General features: G+C 41.4%; 1 protein-coding gene across 1 annotated transcript in view; it reads right to left on the reverse strand.

Moving 5' to 3' along the window:
- TENM1 (teneurin transmembrane protein 1) overlaps positions 1-23,797 on the reverse strand; it is a 616,814-nt gene that overhangs the window by 161,953 nt on the left and 431,064 nt on the right. The window contains exons 16-18 of the mRNA XM_066581697.1: positions 15,345-15,561; positions 5,361-5,480; positions 3,245-3,509 (exon numbers count right to left, since the gene is read on the reverse strand). Coding sequence (XP_066437794.1) covers positions 3,245-3,509; positions 5,361-5,480; positions 15,345-15,561 — 602 coding nt within the window. The remainder of the gene's footprint in view (positions 1-3,244; positions 3,510-5,360; positions 5,481-15,344; positions 15,562-23,797) is intronic.

Here is a 23,797-nt window from a genome sequence, read left to right on the forward strand (position 1 = left end):
TCAAGCTCAAGGATTGCACAGTTCTATGGTTTTCTCCAAGATTCATCGGTAAGAGCTAGAGTGTTATTTGTAGTTATAAGGCTGAGACGAAAATTCATACAAAATACAGTAAAGACAATTCACTAGTAAACAAAGAAATTTGGTGTAGGAATCTCTGAAAAAAACATAATTTATATTGCAGCTTAGTTATAAATAATGTCATGCACTCAAAAAGGGAGAAATTTACTAACAACAGCATTTTTAGTGCCTTCCTTAATATAGTTTTCGCATGATGAGACTAATATGGTATATGAAGAAGAGCATGCCCCTTCACATATTAGGCACATCTTAGCTCCTGTGTGCCAACACAGATAGCTACACCAGTTAGGAACTGGCATAGAATTCTAGTATTATTTATGTCAGTTTCTTGCATAAATTATGCAAAAATGTGTTGGTCTGAGGTAGCCATGTTTCCTCCTGATAAATTATTCCCACTTATCACAAAAGCAGAAAAGTTGCTATATTTTTGTGCAAGTGGGACAGACTTTTGGCATAAATTGCTCTGTAAATGTCCCACGATGTATTCAATATAAAAAAATAGATGCACTGAAATGGCAAGCTGCAGGTGGGGAGGATATGCAAATCGGATGTGTAAGCATTAGGTATAAAGGAGAGTATTGCACAGGCATATCCCAGTATAGAAACCATCAGAATGTCATGAAGTGAAGAGTTGACAGACTTCCAACTGGGTATGGAGGTCGGAGATTGCACCACTTTTGGGCCTACTAAAGTCTACTGTAGGAAATGTTGTTCAGAAATGGAAAACACCGGCTGTGTGCAGTGTACCCATATTCAGGAAGTCATCGTAAACTGACAGAACATGGACAACAAAGACTTGTATGAGTGGTGAAGGCATCACGCATATTGTCTGCCAAAACACTTGCTGAGGAGGTCTCACAGGCCATTGGAACATCCATTAGCACTAGAACCATCTGTAGTGAACTTCATGCGAAGGGTTACCATGGACGATCAGCTGCACACAAGCCCAACATCAAAGCAGTGAATGCACAGAGGTGCCTGTGATGGTGCTTGGAGCATCGTTCTTGGACTGTAAATGAGTGCAAGCAAGTCTTGTGGACAGATGAATCATTGCACACCATCTTCTGTTTGGATGGCCACACTTAGGTGTGGTGGTTATCTAAAGAGCAGTTTCTATGCTACTGCATCATCCCAAGAGTGAAGTTTGAATGTGGCTCTGTTATGGTAGGAGGATGTTTCTGCTGGGAAGGACTAGGGCAATTGGTTACATTGAAGTCCACTCTCAATGATAATGGGTACAGAAACATTCTAGACAATGTAGCATTGCCTACCCTTTGGAAATACTTTGGTACAGTTCTGTGTCTCTGCCAAAATGACCACGCACCATGTCTTACAGCTTGCAGTATTGAGGCTTGGTTTAAGAAGCAGAATGTCTGCAAACTTCATTGTCCAGACTAAAGTCCAGATCTCATTCCCATGGAGCATCATGAACTAGAATGCTGTATCCATGCCTGCCCAACACACCCATCATTCCCCGCATCACTATCTGAAGCTCTCTTTGAGGAATGAAGGCAAATCCCTCTACATATCAGGCACAGAGCTGTGCTTGGTAAATAATAAAGGGCACACTTCAAGCAGAGCTTAAGACTCCTACCAATCTAATATTAACAGACTATTTTTTTCTATTTTTATTCCTAGTGACTGTTTTTTTCTATCCTTATTCTAATTATGCAAAGCATAGGCAAATTAACCCAATTCTCAATAAGCTTTCAATTCATGGTTGGAGTCTCAAATTCAATGCTATTCAATCGTAACACTAGAAATCTACTGCAGATGTTAATGAGTGAATGTAGAAATTATAAATGATGTACAAGCTCTCAATCTTAGCCCCTTGAGCTTTTCTGGAATCAGACTATATATACTGCAGAATAGTATTCTACATAGTAAATACAGTAACAAAAGACATGAGGCCATTGTTCTTACAGAATTCTCTTTTTCGAAACCAAAAGCCTAATAAGATCTTGGCTGCCTCGCTTCCTTGGTTCTGGGATTAAAACCAGCCAACACCAGAAATCAAACATGATCTGTCATGTGGCATGATATTACCGAGCTCAGTGGTGGCTTTATGAATGTGCGACCTGTACAGTCACTGAAGGGAACATCAGTGGGTTTGATACTTGCAACCTTGAACTTACGACTGCGGGCACAGGATGCCACTACATTGTCTAGCTTACTGACTGTGAAGTGTTCTTTAGAAAAGTGTTGGTATTATCTAAAGGAAACCTGTCAGCGTTTTCTACCCTACTAAACTAACTATTGGGCAGACTGGGGAATTTAGTGTTAGCTTTTGAGGACCGGTGTATGTGCTTATGAGAACCATCATTAGTACATGTGCTGGTCTGCAAACTTCCAGTACAGGCATGAGAAATTAAAGTACTCTGAAGATGACGTGGGTACTCAGCTTCCGAGGTGAGCGGGCTTATTCAAAAAAGTTCCAGCCAGAAGAGATGGTGTTGGCCTGGTCTATCCTTGTAGTTAGTTTTGTAGGGGAGAAAATTCTGATAGGTTCCCTTTAAAGACCTTACAATAGTGTTATTTGCACGTTGTAATTTTGTATTACGTGGAAAGTTTATGATTCATAATGGTGAAGGGACACTAATAAAAGATACTTCAAAGTGCACCAGTCAACCTAAGGCTGGCCTTGATCAAGCTTTTAGTAACTCGATGTCTTCTTCATAGAGGTTATTAGGGTCCCAGTAGAAAGAGTAACCATTTTGTTTAGAGCGTATTAAATCCAAGTGATACTTTTTGTTACAAGGAAATTTAGTAACAACCTTTGGAAAGTATCCAATCGAGAATACAAGAAATAATAGAGCAATTGTTACACTGTCATCTTCTGGGAGGTCATAGCCTAGGCTATTGGGACTAGTGCAGACTGCCTCATTACTGGAAGTAATCCATCCCTGGACACAGTTTAATCATAAGTGTCATGGTTCGTGGTCAAATCCTTATTTAACATTTCACCAAGACTGTTGCTTAGTAACAAGGATGACTAGGGCAACTACCTATGAGACACAAAAAATAAATCTAAGGGTTTTGGAACACATTTAGTTACATGGAGGGAATTCATACTTAATAAACCTAATAAATTAAGTGAATACACTTAATCCTAAGTGAATCTCATGTCCAGGTAGGCATATATAAGGTATATTTGAGAGTAACATACCTGGAGTTCAGGGATGACAGGCCCTCTTTGTGAACATGATCCAGCAAACGTTGTTAATGGTGAAGGAAGAACAACTGGATTTGGGTTGATAAAACTACTCATATCATCACATAGTGTGGACTCAGTCTCCGACCTCTGCATCACCACCTTGTCAACCACAATGAATTTATTCCAAGGTAGCCACAATGTCCTCTTCACAGCAATGAAGGGTGATCTTTCAAACAGTAAAGTGATAGATATGCCACCAAGAGTGACAAGGTCAAAACTAAAAGGATGAAAGAGAACAAGATACAATGAATGAAGCTGACAACATTTGCTATGGTGTTACATACTTAGGGTCCATGTAAAGAGCACTGTATGAAGTCTTTATGGGAAGTATAGTGAATCTATATTAGACAACGTACAGAAGTTCTTATTCTAATTTTGAGGAAACACTCCCCACACATGATTTGATCTGTTTCAAATACCTACAAATCCTCTATACCGACACATAAAAGAGAAGATGTCTGCTTCTGATTGATAGACAATACAGGATATAGTCAAGAAGACTGCACTAGCGCTCTGTCTGAATACTGATGCCCTATACTGAAATAACAATAATATACTTGAATAGGAAGGCATGGATGGACTACACAATGATATGGTGCACAGACCCTTGGGGCCCCGAACATGGGTTTCACATTTGTGTTGTGGCCCCTATAAGAAGTAGAGATTAAACCCCAATTTCAAGAGTAGCATGTGAGAAGCAGATATCCGTTTTGTGCATTTCTCCAAGTCCCATGGAACCAATGCTATGGCTGAAGTAAGAAAAACATACTTGTAGTGATCTCCTTCTGCCATAATAGGGGCAGATAACCCAGGAAGTCACCCACCATCACTTGATCACTCGCAGGAGATTCAGTTACTGATCCCCATTAAGAGTGTCTGGAATGAACACAGGTCCAAGGAGACAATAGCGTCAAATTCCAACCCACACATTCACGCTGAAATTTGCATTGTCCTTTGATTGGATCCTGCTCTTTCTAGTAATGTGCTTTGCATCTAGACTAAATCGGCACTTTACCATTCACTAACACGGTCCCACAATAATAGACTCAGCTCTGGGCGGACCTGTCAAATAGCTTCATGCATGTATTATTGCAGAAGGAGGCCACTTCAAGTACGCTTTTCGTCAGCCATAGCAGTGGTCTCATTGGACTTGGAGAGACATAGAAAGCAGATTTCTGCTTCTCACATGCCACTCTTCAACTTTGCAATTGGGTTTTACTCTCTATCCCTTACAGGGGCCACAATACAAAATTGAAATCCATGTTCTGGGACCCCTAGGGGCCCATGGATAATATCTTCATGTAGACATCCATGCCTTCCTATTTAAATACGCTTCTGTTATTTCAATATAGGACACCAGTATTGAGATATAGTGCTGTATAAATTGAGATAAATGATTAGAATTTGATGGTAAAGTAATAAAAAGAAGATAGCTTGACATTAAAATAGTGTTGCAGACAAATAATGCAACTTAAAATGGCCTCGGTGGAAAATGAAGGTTCTTTTGCCCTAGTGAAATTTTGTTGGGTTGGCTTCTGTCACAAGTCAATAATGAACTTAATGCAGGACTATTTCTTAGAATACCTAACAAAACTTTCCACTGATTTTTATAGGAGAAATCCAAAATTATGGCATGGGGATGATCAAAACCTGCAGCAACTCAATATGCTATAATAAATACAAGCGTTAGTTCGTAATGTATACGAGGGTACTAAAAATACTTTATGTGTATGTAGATATGTAGTCAATGCTGAAGTACCGGAGGCTGCTTAGACTGTTTACACCTTCATATCAACAATTCGTTCCTCATTATATCAAATGGTGCTTATTTCTCAGTGATTTTCACAATTGATTAGCAAATGAATTCTACCTTAGGATAAAAATATGTAAGTGTAAGCCAAGCCTAGACTTCTCCAAGGTGTTATATGCTATGTGACTAATATATACTTAAAAATAACCTCATGATAAAACTTCTGTAGGACAGGATTGGCTGTATGTATAAGAGATATCGACATTTTAATAGAAATGTTTAATATTAATTTAAAAAAATGGTCAACGAGACTTGTACCTTCCATCTTGGCGACTGATTGTATATCCATAGTCATTGTGATGCACAAAGCTGACATTGACACCTACCAATGGTGTCCCATCTATGGCTACCACTTGACCTCGAACTACACAGGCACGACTGAGAGAAGGAAAGAAAGAAAGAAAAAGGGTATTATTAACAGTTTTTAGAAATTTTATAGATCTTTAATATATTATTAAGGTTTATGATTAGTTTTCGGCTGCTTCTGGCAGCTGAAAATGGCCTCATAGAGGTGCATAGAACCTCTCGGAAGCAGCCGAAAACAAGCAAACGTAGCCGAGGGGGCACATCACTTATTCTAGAGATCAGCAGGGTTTCAGCAGCGGGACCCCCATTAATGAATACTTTTGATATGACTCTCTATGACATGTCAAAAGTTTTCTGAAAGTACAGGTACTCTCTAACAGATCATGTACTTTGGCCTCTTGCTCTTCAGCACCCTGAACAGCTCCTATTAGAATGAACAGGACATCTACAGCAAGGCTGACTGTACGCAATAGTTAAAGGAGATGTCCCGAGGCAGCAAGTGGGTCTATACACTTCTGTATGGCCATAATAATGCACTTTGTAATGTACATTGTGCATTAATTATGAGCCATACAGAAGTTATAAAAAGTTTTATACTTACCTGCTCCGTTGCTGGCGTCCTCGTCTCCATGGAGCCGACTAATTTTTGGCCTCCGATGGCCAAATTAGCCGCGCTTGCGCAGTCCGGGTCTTCAGCTTTCTTCTATGGAGCCGCTCGTGCCAGAGAGGGGCTCCGTGTAGCTCCGCCCCGTCACGTGCCGATTCCAGCCAATCAGGAGGCTGGAATCGGCAGTGGACCGCACAGAAGCCCTGCGGTCCACGAAGGTAGAAGATCCCGGCGGCCATCTTCAGCGGTAAGTATTGAAGTCACCGGACCGCCGGGATTCAGGTAAGCGCTGTGCGGGTGGTTTTTTTAACCCCTGCATCGGGGTTGTCTCGCGCCGAACGGGGGGGGGGGTTAAAAAAAAAAAAACCCGTTTCGGCGCGGGACATCTCCTTTAAGCTTCAGAAACAAAGCATATTCTCAAATTAGATTAAACGTTTACATTGTATGTAGAACATGCAGCAGTTTATTAGTTAACTTATGTTACAAATATATACCTATTGTGTATACCTTAACAATACCGTGTTTCCCCTGAAAATTAGACAGTGTCTTATATAAATTTTTGTTCAAAAAGGTTTAACTTTTTTACATGTATAGCTGCCTGGACACTATTTAAATTGACTTTTTAAATTAACTGTTAGCAGGGCTTAATTTTGGAGTAGGGCTTATATTTCAAGCATCCTCAAAAAGCCTGAAAAATCATTTTGCATCTTCAAAAATTCTGGAAAATCATGCTATGTCTTATTTTCAGGGTATGTCTTATTTTCAGGGAAACAGGGTATATGCAAGTCGTAAAGACTACTGGTATATATGACTATGTCCTGTGCTTCACTATTCAATGAGAAGAATACAGGTATGGCCATACAGGGGTATGATGTTCTATGTAAAGAGTATAATATTCCTTTTATGCTTTTTTTCTACATATGCTCCAGTAAAAAACACCAGAATGGTCAACTTAAGACTGTATAAGGAACTTCCATAAAAACCTCAATAAAATACTCTACTATGCCAAGAAATTGTAACAGGACCAAAGAAAAATGGAAATAAAATCTGAATGTTGTTACAACATAATCCGATCTAGTACATATTGAAACAATTACAAAGGAAGACGAAGAGTGTTGAAGGAAATTGGACAAATTATATGATCAGCTTAAAGGCTTTCAATAGATACCCCATGGAAATAATGATTTAATCTAACAAGAATCTTCATTCTGTTACCTTACAAATCTGATTAGATTCTACGACTCTTCCCTACAGGTCTAATGCAATCCTGGAGAGAAGATCTGGCTAGATTTTGAGCGAGGCTATAATAACCTAATTTTACTATTACGTTCATATTAAATGAGCTCTGTTGCAACATTTCCTTATCTATAAAACTCCACAGAAAGTATGACCCCATACAACGTGAATTCTTTCGAGAACTGACTCTACTGGTCCATTTCTGTTGCTAGATAATGCAAAGCGAAGCCCGTCGTGAGCTGCAACGTTGGATCTCAAATGCCGTAACAGTTTAATATTTCTTTTAGAATTAAAAACACTGTTGATATGTCTAACACTTCTGTTACATTTGTGTAAATGGTACCCCTTGGCATTGGGGGTAATTTACATAAAAACGGCATGATTCTAAATTTCCCAAAAATATAATCTAATATATTACTATTGACAGGAGAAACCAGATTACACAACAGGGCAGCCACAGGGAATTTAGCCTTATGATTGGCTGTTTTTAATGCCTGTCTATTAGCTTCTGGTTCATGAATATTATACCAATGTGGCAATACTGCCAGAACTGCTGCGACGCAGAGACAGAGCGCAAGGAGAGATAGAATCTCATTATCCATCCTATTTATCTGCTTTTCAAGTCAGAGGAAATTTTGATGATAACAGCTATGATTGCTGTAATAAAAATCCTGCATCTGGAGACAGTAAATTCGGACAATAGTCATCCCGTGTACACAGGGCCATTAACTGGGCACTGAGTGACAAATCGCCAACTTGTTGGAGCTGTTTGGTTTTTAGCAGAACTAAAAAACAATCAATTGTTGGGCTGAGTAAACAGGAGCCACTCAATCTTTGAGCGACTCCTGTTTACTGTGAATGGAGGCCGGTGGGCTGGAACAGTCTCCGGCTGCTCTGCCACCATGCACTTGAGTGACTATCGCTCCTGTATAAGGCACAGGAGCAACAGTCGCTGGTATGGACAGTGGTACCATGTGAAGGTACCTTAAGATAGCAGATCTGTTCTATGTCATCCTAATTCAGTAGGTCCTGAGATGCCCACACACATTATATAGCCGTTAGCTGAGACAGGTTCATCAGCCAACACCCCCTTACATAAACTTAGCGTGCATGTGTTTTGTACGCACAAAGGGAGAAAGTCACTACTAGAGATGAGCGAACGTACTCGGATAAGCACTACTCGTCCGAGTAATGTGCCTTATCCGAGTACCGCTGTACTCGTGCTGAAAGATTCGGGATGCGCTGCGGAGCGGGGAGCTGCAGGGGAGAGCGGGGAGGAACAGAGGGGAGATCTTTCTCTCCTTCTCTCCCGCCCGCTCTGCCCCGCTCCCAGCTGCGACTCACCTGTCAGCAGCGGAGCGCCCCAAATCTTTCAGCACGAGTACAGCGGTACTCGGATAAGGCACATTACTCGGACGAGTAGTGCTTATCCGAGTACGTTCGCTCATCTCTAGTCACTACCAAAGTTTTTTGAGGTGACTTGTCTCCCGATAACAAAAGGATCGGTAGTTGGAATCCAGCTGCCTGATTCTAATCTCCCTCAACATCTGCCATTGTCAGAAAGTGACCATACAAATTAGATGATTGTTCAGATGTCCCAACCAGGGGGGTTCAGCTGATCTCTATGTAATGTGTACGATCACCATTAAGTTGGCCATTCAACTAGAATTTTTTTTGTTTTAATAATATCCAATGACAATTTAATTTTTATGTGGACGGCCTCCGAGGAGTTTGTGTGAAGCAGCAATACACTACAGAAATTGTAGAATATACCCTGGGAAAGTGTCTGAGAGCAAACAGAGGAGCTATGCTTGGGCAACCAAAGCCACGGGCTGCACCTCTTTGCAACCATCCCTAGCATTCTCATCTATACATAAAAACACGGACTGGTAAAAAAAATTAAAAACAGAACCTTACTTATTTAAAAAAATCCATAAATTGTGCCTTAGCCCCAAGACACTCTAGCCAACCCCTTGCCCCATCTTGGTCTTGACTCGATAAAAGCCGAAAAACATGACGTGACTTCAGACAACGCAGAAGCTCGGGGACTTTGATTGCAAAGTACACATTTCTTTAATGAATTTCAAGTGATTTGTACTTGAATATGATATTAAAAAACATCTAAAACTATAAATATCAAGAGCAGCTTCTGCACATAGAGAGCTATGGAAGATGGGTAAATGCACATAAATTTAGCACAAAACTCGTATCCGCTCCCCCTCTTCTCCCTGATGAATTACCTTCGTATTGCAATACATTTGTGTAGCAAAGCAGCACCAAGAGTGGGAGTTCTAGGAGATAATTATTCTGCCATTATCTGTCAGATATGAAAAGATAACACCTCTATACACCAGTGAATGCCTCAAATCTGAATTTAACAACCTTCCTAATGCCTAGTTCAGTGAAGCCGAAACCTTCTCATACATGTGTTAGACTGTAATGTTTTCTCATATATATTAAATTAGTTTTTTATTGATTCCAGGGCCTTCTAACCTACAAGGCTATTGGAACTAAAAAAATAATAGCCTTGATGGGTTTTCCAAATACTAGACTGTGCATTCTTGCAGAAATGACTATATATATGCTCCAGATGCTTCCAACTACAGAAGTCCGCAGATGTGAGTATGTACAATATAACCTTTGGTGTCCAGAACCACACTGTGAACCCGTAGACATAATCCGTCCATTATTTTATGGCTTGGCTCATTTGTTTTGCTCCCTGTTTCCAACCGCCTTTCCGTTGCACTGTTTAATATTCCACATCTAAAGCAATGCCCAAGTTCCTGTGATAAATCCATCACAGCCATCATTATTCTTTGCATTATCTTGGCGCTCCTTGATGCATTTATTTTATTTGCTATCATTCATACCTTGTGAACACAGACTTGCCTTGGATCCCATATTTTACATTCCATGCTGAGTTACAACATTCATAAGATGGGTGAGATTTCATATTCTATGTGCATCTGCATTAAAGTGTCTCGCTATCTACCGCACTATAAATGTATTTATTTGCATTGCATAAGCAGCATTTCTTCTCTCCATTGATTTTTTTCCTGTGATGATTATGGAAAGTAGACTATTTTCATGCGATGCACCACATTAGAGTATATATATTAGACATTTCCAGTTAAAGATTAAACTGTAAGTTGAATAGAGTTGCTCTTTCATTGGGGATGTGTCCCGTATTATTTATGCGCTGTCCTCCCGTGTAAGACACCAACACTAAACAACGCAGAGCTAAGCACATGGATATAAATTATAATTGGAAATGTAATCGAAGTATCATTTGTCTGCAATATTTGCTCTGTATATTGCAATGCATAGTGGAAGGAATTGGCCATCGCTGATAAATAAAACATATGTCTATTCATGTGCACATGACCGGACAGAATATAGAGCAGAAGTTCGGATTCCTTCATGCATTCATCTGGCAAAGGCTTTTTTGTTCAGTAAGGGTCCTTTTACACATAACGAAGCCCGACACTCGACCCTGTGATTCTCGCTCTGCACAGAAGTGAGCATCGCTGGATCGCTGACAGCGCGGCCAGCAGGGGGCGGGGCGGCCGGAGGGAGACGCTCTCTTCCCACCCCTCTCCGTTCACTGTAAGCAGCAGCCGTTCAATACTGAACAGCTGCTGTTTACACCGAACGATGTGTTGTTCGGATTTTAAGCTGCAGTTTCAGCATGCTGTTACATGGGATGCCCTGCCAGAGAACGATAATCGTCTTGGGTAAAACGGCCTTTAGATACCATTCACAATTTGAGAATTTATTGTGGAAAACTGAACACTAGAAGGGAGGCTCTAGAACCCTTTTGTACCGCCTGTAGCTTGGAAACAAGATGTGATGCGGCAGGCATGGACGCTCTAGTACCCTGTTGTACTGCTTCTAGATTGGATACAAGTTGTGATACGGGCAGGCATGAAGGCTCTAGTATGCTGTTGTACCACCTCTAGCTTGGATACAAGATGTGATACAGGCAGGCATGGAGGCTTTAGTACCCTGTTGGACTGCCTCTAGCTTAGATACAAAATGTGATACAGGTAGGCATGGAGGCTCTAGTACCCTGTTGGGCCACCTCTAGCGGGGATACAAGATGTTATACGTGAGGGTATGGAGGCATACAGGTTCCATATGGTATCCTGCAGAATATTGATCCACATTTGCTGTGACTGAACCTCTTAATCGTGCAAACTCATAGGCTTAGTTGGCAACCCAAATAGTCCCATACATGTTTTATTGGTGATAAACCCGGTGACCAGGCAAGCCACACAAATGTAACAATGTTATGGGGACATTCCTGTGACAACTGTGCGACCGAGTATTATACTGCTAGAAAATGCCTCTTGGAAGCTGCCATGAGAGACAACACATATAGCTGTAGGATGTCTTGAACATATCTCTAAGCTGTCATTATCCCTTGTACTACTACTGAGGCCTTAGTCAGACGGGTGTTTTTTCGCTTGATTTGCGCATCGCATGTCGCATGCGCATGCGCAAATCGCGTGACTGGAGGCGAAAAATCACCGGAAAAATCTGCACCTAGCCGCGTTAATCGTCGCAGCAAAACGCCCGTCTGACCGGAGAAAAATCGCCGTGCGCATCAAAATGCGCATGAAACTTAGACTGGCCGGCGAAAAAAATGATTTTGGTGCGCACATAAAACGCCGAACGCAGATAGGCGCGATCTGCGAATCGTCGTGTCCTATAATTTATCGCATATCCGCATAAAAAGCGGACATGTGACCGATACCATAGCGAACCATTGGTTCTATATATGCGCGAATCGCATGCGCAAATCGCGCGGAAAAACGCCCGTCTGACTAAGGCCTAAGGGCGACCAATTGTTGTATGCGCTGGCCCTGCGACAACACACCAGCAGTGGGGGCAGTGTGCTGCTCCAGAGCAAATGCATTATTTAGGCGCTCCCCACTGGGTTTTCAGACAGAAATACTGCTGTTGTCAGTGCCCATATGAAATCTAGATTTGTCGCTAAAGACAACCTGGTTACACTCTATTGCAGTCCAGTTTCATCATTCATGACAGCACTGCAAACAGAGGCAACAGTGGATTGGAGTCAAATGGGCAACGTGTGACCAAATGTCCTTCAGCCAAGTACCTGCAAATGGTTCCGACAGACACAGGGGCCTATAACAATGGTGCCACCTGTCTCTTGATGGTTGACAACAGTTGCTGCTGCTTGTGGTCGTTGGGACTATTAGACAATCTTCTCTACTAGTGGTCTGTTGAAGGTGTCCTGAGCCTGGTCACCTTGTGTGCCCTCACGCATCCACTGGTCCCAACACTTCCTAACAGTCTGGTTAGAATGGCCCAGGTGTCAAGCAATTTGTTTATACGACGATCCAGCTTCTCAGAACGCTCCCCCTTTTAAACTCTTCGATTGGGTCATATAGGCATGTCTAGTGGTCAACAAGTTCTACAAAACCAGAAAAAGAGGTGTTCTACACACGAGTAGCCTCAGAGAGCCTTTTTATAGGCTAAGGGTTGAACCACTTTTAGGGTATCGGGTCACAAGGCTTTTCAGCTAATCACACATCTTTCAGCATTTGCATATCTGCCTGAGATGTAACTACATGCCGAGTTTTGTATCAAAATGACAACTCCTGGATGCGTGATTCTTTTTTTTACAAAGAGTGTACATGCAGGTCTATCTATCACTGTTGATTAAGCAACCTTTCCCACAGGTGGAATAAGACCATAAGAAGCACGAAAAAACAACTGTAAATTCCATACCAAAATCTGCAGGCTTTTACAGAATTGAAAATGGCTTAAATTTGCCTGTAATTCCATCTCAAAATCCAAGTGATGCCAGTTTTATCACAATCAACAGGGTGCGCAAAAAGCCCTGCAGTGAATATGGATGCTAATGTGGATTTACTGCATTTTTTACTCACTCTATTAGGCCTCATGTCCATGGGGAAAAGATTATTTAAAATCCGCAGCGTTTTTCCCGCACGCGGATCCGCGCCCTATAGGGATGCATTGGACGCCCGCAGGTAGTTAAATACCTGCGGATGTCATTTTTCCCTTCAGACGCGGATCTGCGTGCGGGAAAAAACAGCGACATGCTCCATTTTTCATGCGGGTGTCCCGCAGGCTCCTATGGAAGCCATCCGGATCCGCGGAACACCCGTACCTGAATTAAAACTCAGCTGTCCGGACGCTGTGGGTCTTCCCTCCGTCGTGGCTGGATCTTCTTTCTTCGGCCCGGCGGATGTGTCCGGCGCATGCGCGCGACACGCCGCCGGTGTGTCGAGCTTATCCGCTGGGCCGAGGAAAAAAGATCCAGCCGCGACGGAGGGAAGACACGCAGCGTCCTGACAAGGTGAGTTTATTCTCATTTTCAGCCACATGTCCGTGGGGCAGGAGGGACCCGATGCGGATTCTGCATGGAGAATCCACGGCGGTCCTGATTTTCCTCGTGGACATGAGGCCTAAGACTCCCTATGCCATGTTGGAACTCTCTACAAGTATAAACATTATCCCCATATTTACTAAAACAGACATGACAGGAGAGAGTGGACAGCTCCTCTTCAAGCACACTCTCCTGGGAAATAAAACTATTCTATGGGGAAAATGACAAACTTATATATGGTCACATTATAGCTACTCCCATTCTTTAGATATTAAGATGATTTGACCTGCAGGTAAAGAATGAGCAATAACAGCACTACTCAAACTACAATTACTTTGCATGAAAACAGTGCTGGAAAGTATGGTAATGCTCAATATGGTTTTATGGATCCGTAGTCTAATTCAATGGAGTCTCTGCTACAGATCACTATTTCTGTCCTTCATTGACCTCTTTGAGGATGTGCAAGCAACTCCTAGGGTGACATCACATCATAACCTTTTCTGAGCAGACTGTTTTTACTGGGTGGTTTGCCATTGCCTTCCCCAGTCATCCTACCCCCCCCCAGCAAGCTGGGTACTCATTTTCCAGAAAGGATGGAATGCTGAGCCGACTACCTGAACAATTCAGGGATTAAACCCGTAACCTTCAGGTCGTAAGCGAGAGCTCAGAACTACATTCCGCTGCTCCGTCGAGGCTCTAATGTGAGAATAATACAGATGTCTTATATGCATTTCACTGGTGGTTGTTGTGCATCCAAAATTTATGTTTACCAAGATGCCAGAGTGTAGAGTCATGTAGAGTATTGCATAATATATAAGTTCTGTATATAATTAACCCTTTCCAATCAATTTCCCTGCCACCGGCACACTCTCCATCTCTTATTTATTTTGGAATTTATTGTGAATTCATTGGAATTACTCAACAGAAACACATAAAATGATCCGCCATGATGATTTTCTTAGCAATTTTTTGAAAATCAACAATTTCCAATACATTGTTAGACCTCGTCCGACATTAAGATTTTTTTGTACAGCTCCTATGTCAGACGAAGGTCGACAGATGTTTCTAACAGTATGTAGGACAGTGCTCCGATTTCATAGACTTTTCTGCATACTGTTATAAACATGTGTCGGCCATTGTCAGACATTGGAGCTATGCAGGGAAATCTTATTCTCAGACAAGCGCCCACACTGGATTGGAAAGGGTTAAGGGTTATTAAATTATCCCAAGGGTAGACTCTGATCACATTAAGCATGGTTGCTCAGTGATTAGCACTGTTCCCTTGCAGCACTGCAGTCTTAGGTTCAACTCCCACCAAGGACAACATTTGAAAGGAGTTTGTATGTTCTCCCCATGTTTACATGTTTTTTTTTCTAGGTAGTCTAGTTTTTTCTCATACTTCAAAAACACAGATATGTAAATATAGGTTGTGAGCCTGAATGGAGAGAGGTCAATATGCAAGTAATATATAATTAAAGGTAATTATTGTAAGATGAATTTTGTCTACACATCTCCTAATAGTATGACATTAATTTGTGATTTTAGATGATTCATAGACCAATTCTGGAAAATGTTGAGATAATGCAAAAAAAAATCATAATTTGTTAATCCGATACATTGTTGCTAAACTTACTGAAATGAAATATTTTGGTTGGAATATTCTAGATTGCCAATGCTTTTTGGTGATGTCATATGAGTAAAATCCCATACCAACCTGCTGTCGAGGCTAATTTCCCCAGGAATTATATGAGTGCTGTCTTTGCCAATAAGAAATCTAATGCGGTCATAGAAAAGTCTGGGAGGATGCTGGGAGAAGGGTGGCTGGCTTTGCTGGATGAGGTCTAATGGGTCAGGTGAACCTTGACAGAGAGGACTGGAAAAGCAATTGGCTTGCTGGCAGCAATCAGGATCCACGCAATCTGTCAGACCATCTGTAATGGATAAAATTATCATAAAATCAGCCAATGAAAGTCCATAGAGATTTATTATAACAGGGCAATCGGAAAGCAGCAATGCTAAAAGAAGAGGTTGACCTGCAAACAGATTGGTTTTAACACAGTAAAGAGTAAAATAAGAGAAATGACTTTAAACTGGCGAATAGGCAAAACACAGTCCAACCTATTACAGAAGGTCGATGGTTTAACAGTAGATATGGATGTAAAATGTATAGGCCATTACATATAGTAGCTCCCTTAAAAACAACATTTTAGTAGTTGACTTGTATAAACGAAAGTAGCATAAATATTCTATATATCACCAATAACAGTTCTCAGAACCCAAAAATGCTAAATGTAAATGTTCGTATAAAGCAGGTTTCCTTATTAGAATATATAATAATAAAGATGACAGGGAAGAGGGGAGAGGAGGGAACTGCAGCTGCAGTTTCTCTCTCTCTCTATGAGAGTGCATAATATTAAAGGGGAAAGAGGCCAATGTTTGAAAAGCATCTCATTATCTCAGAGTGCACTTACATCACACCTGGAAGAGCCTGCTTAAATGCATGTATAAACAAAAAATACAGGTAAGGCCACTTCTATACTTGTGCTGCAATTTCTGTTGTTTGACTCCATCCTTGAAAATACTGGAACCACTGAATCTGGCACATACTGGACCCAAGTGGCACCAGATAGATCCCATGGACTATAATACTGCGAGTCAAGGATTTTGTATCAGAACTCTGCAGATTCTCTGACTATAGCTTTAGGGTCCTTTTACATGGGACGATTGTCGTCCCAGCAATTATTGCTCCACTGCTTTCACACAGGAGCGATGATCGCTCAGTGAATGGAGGCGGAGCCGGCAAGAGATCTCTTCTGGTTGGCCACCTCCATTCACAGTAAATAAGCATTTGTTAGTAGATGAATGGCTGCCTGTTACACGGGCCGATTGTCTTATGACTTCTATGCCCCACAAACTGAATGACGAATGATAAGTGAATGAATTATTGTTTGTTGTTCATTCACAAGGACATTTACACTGAATGATTATTGAGCAGATTCTCACAATCCAGCAAGGATCTCAATCATAATCATTCTATGTGGAAGAGACCATAGGCTTCTTTCAAACTGAGTTCTTGTATGCAGCACTATTCGCACCCTTGCTATCTCTCTTCCATGCAGAAAACTGGAAGAGCAGAACTGGACCAGGACATGATCCATAAAGACCACTGCTATCTTAAAATAATCCCCCCAACATTTTTCACCCAATTGGCGCCATCAGGAACTGGGGCTATAGTAGTGGTCTTTATCGGCTGTGCCCAAATTGAAAAACAATTTCTGCCTACCTTTAGGGATTACAATAATTTTTGTCCCCATATACATGGAAGGATAGTTCAGCCTCCTTTATTTGGGAAACAATGTTGAGGAATAGCATTATCAATTATTTGATTCTGGCAAGCATGCCATTTCGTAACTATAGCCTACAAGACCACTTTGGTTTTAATATATGCCCTATTGCTAATTTGGAGCTTATCACAATAAAGGTTTATTTCATAGGAACACTTATAAATGGGGTTCATTTTGCTTTTGGAATTTAGTTTTTTTGATTATTTCATGCTCTGGGCTTCCCAAGGGGTCTTGTAATTTGTTAGTTGTGTTTCAATATGTGAAACTGAGACCTCTTTGAACTCCATTTAACATAGTTTCCGTTCCTGTCAATCTTTTAAACTGGATAGTATATTCAGGGTATAATATGTATAATGGTATCAATAGGGTCATATTACAAGATTTCATGATAATAAGAAAACTTAGGAACCTTTTACACTAAACAATGTCCTCCTGATGATGAGCACCGATCAACGAGATCAGCATTGGTTTAATAGCCCTTCACACAGGCTGATTCTCAACATATGGGGAGCAAATATTTGTGCTTGCAATCATTTGTCCCCCATGCAGTTTTATAATTGTTGGCAGCACATCCCTCATTTGTACGGTCAGATGTGCTGCCAGCAATGATGATTTTTTTTTTAGGCTGCACAAAAGTTGCCATCATCTGATGAATGAATGTTTGAATATTCATTTCTCTGATCATGTGCAATTTCACCTGATCTGATGATCGGCAAACAAAGTGTTAAGGTTCTGCATCTGGGACCTGAGGTTCTACAGATTTCCTTATGCACACTTTCACAGGTAGGGGTTAATTGAGCTGGCTGGGTGTGGTATTCTCCACCAGCCAATCCCCCCTGTCTGTGGTAGATAAATACCAGCAAACTCTATTGAGAGATTTCTGGTTATTTTAGTGCTTCATTGTATCTCTGTGTTGAGCCCACTCAGAGCTGGTGTGGTGCAGGCTTGTCTGTAGTGTCCCTTTCTCCTCCCCTGAGGACGGCCTGGGCACCTGCTGTCCCTCATCTCCTTGCGTTTTGGGGTGCGTGCATTGTGTAGTGTGTGGTATAGTGTGTGGTATGGTGACCACACAGTTGCAGGCAGCCTGCAGGTTTCTCTCTATCCCTAGACAGTTGCGGCCTCCAGACATCTGATGTCCTATGTGTGTGTCAGATGGGTGATGCCTGAAACTGCTCCCTGTGTGAGCATGGTGGCTGACTCTCTATCCCCCTGGTGTGAGGATACTTGGACTAGCTATGGTTGTCCATCTGTATGCATGTGAACTCTTTCCTTTATAAGTTATATCCACAACCTGGTATATTGGTGGGAACAGTGACTTGTGTGGTATGTATCTGTGCAATTGGCCAGACATGTGCTCTATGTGTAGTCCTGTTCTGTGTTCAGTGTGTGTGAACAGTGTCGTGTCCTATGCGTGTTTTGTACATTTCTCCAGACTCCTAATCAGCCAGGTCCCAGATGAAAACAGTGAGGTCGACCTTATTGGGGCGATTACCCTGCTTTTAGGCAGGGATGCCCCACTTTCTCTGATTAGTAAGGGACAGGGGTCCTTCCATTTTACCTGGAGAGCTGCAATTGGTCATTGCAATACTATGTGTGTGATTGCAGTTTGAAATGGACACAATTTTGCGTCCGCACGGAGGTGTGGTGCTTTCATGCGACTAGTGGATGTAACACAAAGTTTCTATGAATGTTTTTGGCTGATCATCAGTCCACATAAGATCTGGTAGTAGCAGGTGTTTACCAACTAATTGACTTTAAATCATGTACTAGTAATGGTTTAAGATAATAGAGTACCGTAAACTTGACAGCTGGCTCATAGGAAAACAGATGTTTATGAATGGATTACATATACATGCTGCAAAAATTCACATTTGATCAATGGTTTTATGTACTGCTGGTAAAATTCCATCCAGAACCCATTCTACGTGTATGAAATACAGTAGCATTTCCCCTGCATTTTTAAATATCTATTAATCCATTTTCTGAGAAAGGTATGTGCTAACCAATATATCCGCCATTAAAGCTAATGCAATTGTTTTCTCTTCAATGGCAAATCTTCCTAGTCACACTACATCGGGACACTACAAACAGTACAATATATCAGCATTAGAGATGAGCGAACCAACTCGGCCATGCCCCTTTTTCGCCCGAGTGCCGCGATTTTCGAGTACTTACGTACTCGGGCGAAAAGATTCGGGGGGCGCCGTGGGTGAGTGGGGGGTTGCAGCGGGGAGTGGGGGGGAGAGAGGGATCCCCCCTGTTCCCCGCTGCAACCCCCCGCTCCGCCACGCCTCCCCCCGCCCCCCGGCGCCCCCTGAATCTTTTCACCCGAGTATGGAAGTACTCGAAAATCGCGGTGCTCGATCGAGTAATTACTCGAAATGAGTATATTCGCTCATCTCTAATCAGCATGTGTACATCCAAACCATATGTAAACCTTAATAGGGCTGTTGGCTTATACAACCAATTTTTAAATAAGCTAGTAGTAAGCCCTTGATTGATTTCATTGGTCAGTGTGTAGGGCTTTATTTCCCCAGCAATGGAACTATGGGGGTGTCGAACACTAAGGTGGAAATTTATCAAAGAAACTCCAGCATAAAAAAGTCACAAAATTTGGTGGAAGAAGTTTCTGAGCAAAAAAGTGACATCTTCATCTATACTGCTGATGACAGCTTTTTTGCTTGGGCACAGCTTATTGGAGGCGCACAGCCTTCATAGACCAACATATTTTACTATAAATTATACCAGCATCGGGAGCACATAATAACAGAAATCTACCCAGGCTCATAGCTATCATAGAGGGTTTTTCTTTGGGGGTGGGTGTTTGGAAGAGGGTAAGCATAGGCGGGCCAAATCTTACTCCAGTGGGGATCATAATAAGACTGGTGTGTTAATCAACAATGTTAATAAATACCCCTATTTTTTACCCCTTACAGATTACCAGGGGCATAAAAATAATGGATGCAGAGGGTGCAGTTGCATATGGACCCATAAGATCTTTCATCCACATAGAAGGAGACCAATACTAAAAATGAAGCATAACAGTTGGGGCCCTGTTCAGGCTCTGCATTGGCTTCAACTTACACATCTACAGATTATGGTTGGGGTTTCCTATGATCAACACACCACAGGGCCCACAGGGCCTTCTTGAAAAAAGTGATAGTCCAAAGTGGTTGGAACTTGAGACTTTGCATGCATCACCAATATGATCATAAAACACAGGAGGCAAATGTATAATTGGTTGGTTCCAAATGACTTGACTTGAGAGAAAAAAGAAAGCCTTAGCATGGCTGATTGTCCATATTAGTGCAAGTCAAACATTCTTTTCATAGGAGTTCAAAGGTTTTTTCAGTAAATGCTATGGGCCTTAATTTAAGTGGAAATGATATGAATTCAACATTGCTATATCATTCTCCAACTGTTCTCATTTTCCTAACATTACACTTTCAGCTGTAAAGAATTGACACAATCAAACAAATCAGATGGGAAATCTTTTCATCCCTTCCTTAATGACAGCTTGAACTTTTGCTTTATGGATATGTTAATATGAAAAGACCATATTTCCATGTGTGTAACAGCCTAGGACTCAACTCCATTAAAATGCTGAGCTACTGTTCAGCAAATTTCTTAGCCTTACTGAATCACACCATCTGGCTGAAGACAGACAAACCCAAAATGATTTATAAGCATTAAGGATATGAAAGTACTGAAGTCATCTTAAAGGGAGAATTTGCTGTACTCAGGCACTAAAATTTTGTCATTGAAATATGATGAGTCTCATGATGTCTTGAAACTACTCTAAGAAAAATACATAGGTGAAGTCTGCAAAGCACAGTGTGAAATATATTCCGTATCAGAAAATATACAATAGTATTGTGCAATGTATTTTACTCACACACATAAATGGATGCGGCAACCCCATCACAGTTCAATGGGATCAGTCTGGATCCATCAGGATAGTTACAAAATGGATCATAAAGTGTTATGAACCCTAAAGCCATGACACCTGCCTGAACGGAGCTATATATATTTTTTCCATATCCTGATAGATCTAGACAGATCCCATTGAATTATAACAGGTTTCTCATGTTTTTGAAATTGCACTTCATTTTATGAAATATCAAAAAAATATTAAATACAAAAAAATTACAGTAATTATATTTTGTATGTTTTTTTTCTACTTAGTGGCTTCAGCCAGTAATCAAAGCATAGGTTCACCTTTGAGCACTAATATGATGGACCACGTTATTGTTTCTGGCACAAATGTCAGAAAATAAAGGAACCCAACTTAAACCGAGAACTTATATTAGCCGACTTCAGTAATGAAAGCCTATGCCTCCATTCTGGACTCTATCTGGATGACATTTTTGGCAATTCAGATGAAAATCTGTGATGGAACCCAGCAGTGGAGTGAAAATCAAGATGTAAACTGGTATTTATCTTGAGTTACCGCCTGTATTATGTTCCAGAGCTACATTCATTATTCAGTAAGGCTGGAGCGGAAGTCGGCAGGGCCGTGGGTGGAGGCTGCCCATGATAGGATTAACGGGGAGTGGTAAGGAAGGGGTTAACAAGTACAGAGGGGAAAGTGAGCATGAAGGGGGGGGGGGAGATAAGAGGCGCGCCTTTTGGCTCTGACAGGGCGGAATTCTTGCAGAGATGGTGGAGTCTAGCCTGGTAATTGCTAGTGGGTCTCCCAAGTAAGGTGGCTTGTAGCAGGAGGCAATGGGAAAATTTGGATACCCAAATCACTTGGTTTGCGGTGGGGGGCAAATGGAAATTTTGGTCTCCCAAGTCAGTTGGTTGTGGTGGGAGGCATTATGATTGTTCTTTCTCTAAAAATGGTTAGAATTGGTGCTAAAAAAAAAATTTTGTTTTCATGTAATGTTATATTTGTAATAAAATGTAATAAAAAGGGTGCTGTGGCCAAAATGATCCAAAAACAAGTGGTGTATGTCGTTAATGTACATAAAGGAAGTCAATAAAGGGATTTGGTTGAAGTGAGAGCTATTTAACTTGGCTGGATACTGAGCTGAACTGCTGTTGATTGTCAGTCTCTCCCTGATTGAGCTTGCAGTCAGAACTTGGTGCTGGGTTGCTCAGTTACCTGCCGCATCTCAAAGCTAAGTGCTGCCTGTTTTCTTTTCAGTTTTTGGTATTTTTCTTCTTTCCCTTTCCCACATAGGGACAACTAGGGGCAAAGGCATGCGGTCAGGGCCGTCCTTATCGGGACGATTGCCCTGCTTTCAGGCAGGGTCCTTTCCTGAGTTTGGTTCTATAGGGACAGTGTTTCTTTTGCATTTGTGGAAGATCTGCGGGTGACAGATCCAGTGCGTTCAGGTTGGATGCGACAATTCTTTGCTGGCTTAGTCTCTACACAGAGCTTGTCTTTTGGATTTGGAAATTTTATATTGCACATTGTACCATCACCTCATGCAGGTAAAAATGAGAGAAATCATTACTGGGTCTTTGGTCCTACAAAGTTCTAACAACACCATAGCAGTTTCTTTGGTTTTCTGAAATGAGGCAACAAGTGCCATTGTTTTTGGTAGTTATCCTCTCTTAACCATCTTATTTCAACAAGGCTGGGGGCGTTAAACTAGATGTTGCCTTTCCATAGTGCATAGGTATGGCTGTCTTATATTTCAGATAGTACTGGAAGAAAAAGGGTACTTGGCCCTCTAGACAGGAGGCAGATGATGAGGAGAATCCATTTTTATTGTAGCCTCACATTTCAGTGCCACATCGTCATAAAAAAAGCTAGTTGACAGCACCAATGCTGTGCTGAAACATATAGCAACACTAAAGGATTCTACCCATCCTCTGCCTCCTGAGTACCCTTCTTCTTCCAACACTACTACATTGCCTATAGATGCCACCGCTCTACCGCACCACTGCTCCATTGGCTACTATAGGTTCATTAGCATGTTGTTCTGTCAGCTCAACCTCTTCAGGTACCAATTTCTCTGCTTATTATCACTCCTTTGTCCTACTGTGCTACCCAACAGTGTGCTGTTTTTCTTGTTTAGCAGTTTATGCTTCAGATAGAAAAGGGACTTCATAGTGCATAGGTTTGATGACTATATGCCAGCAAAAATCAGAGGACTAGAATAAGCTAAAGTGATAATCTAGGACTCATCGGATATTCTAGGCAGTAGCAATCCAACAACAGCGTCCAATAATTTCAAAAGCAACATTGGACTTTATTCTCCCATAATGCAACATTTAAGCTTACCGCTGAGTCTTTTTCAAGTACTTAGAATTCCTGTGACACAGTAGCTTAAGGACTCCACATAATTGTCCAGTAGATCTATACAAATGTTCTTTATTCATTCCCTCAATGACTTGATTGTGAATAAACTGCATGTATATAGTAAATTCACAGGTATCACTGCAACCGTAAGAACCATAAAAGTTGGTATTCAGCCTAGACTATGAGGGATTAGTTACATGCAGAAATGTTACAAAACATTATGGCGCCTTCTTGTTGTCTATGTTGGTTCTTCATTGTGTAGAAAATCTGCTATATGATACTATTTTGGCTGCTGTTACGCTCTTTTTTGGATTACTAGAGTTCAGTTGACTGTCAACAAGGTGAACATCCATTACATACTTTGCTATGGGGCCCCGATGATTCTTTGTATGCTTCTGTATTCCTTCCAATAATTTCCATATTTCATCATTTGTTTTCCCTCACCATTCTTTTCATAATCTTATTTTCCGTGATCTGGATAAGGATTATACGCCTCTCTCCTCGGATTTACTTGGAACCTTTGTGAGGTCATGTGACTGTAGGAGACTGCTTACACTTAAGGGATGTGTT

Source organism: Eleutherodactylus coqui, chromosome 10, assembly GCF_035609145.1.
Source record: "Eleutherodactylus coqui strain aEleCoq1 chromosome 10, aEleCoq1.hap1, whole genome shotgun sequence".
NCBI classification, from domain to species: Eukaryota; Metazoa; Chordata; class Amphibia; order Anura; family Eleutherodactylidae; genus Eleutherodactylus; species Eleutherodactylus coqui.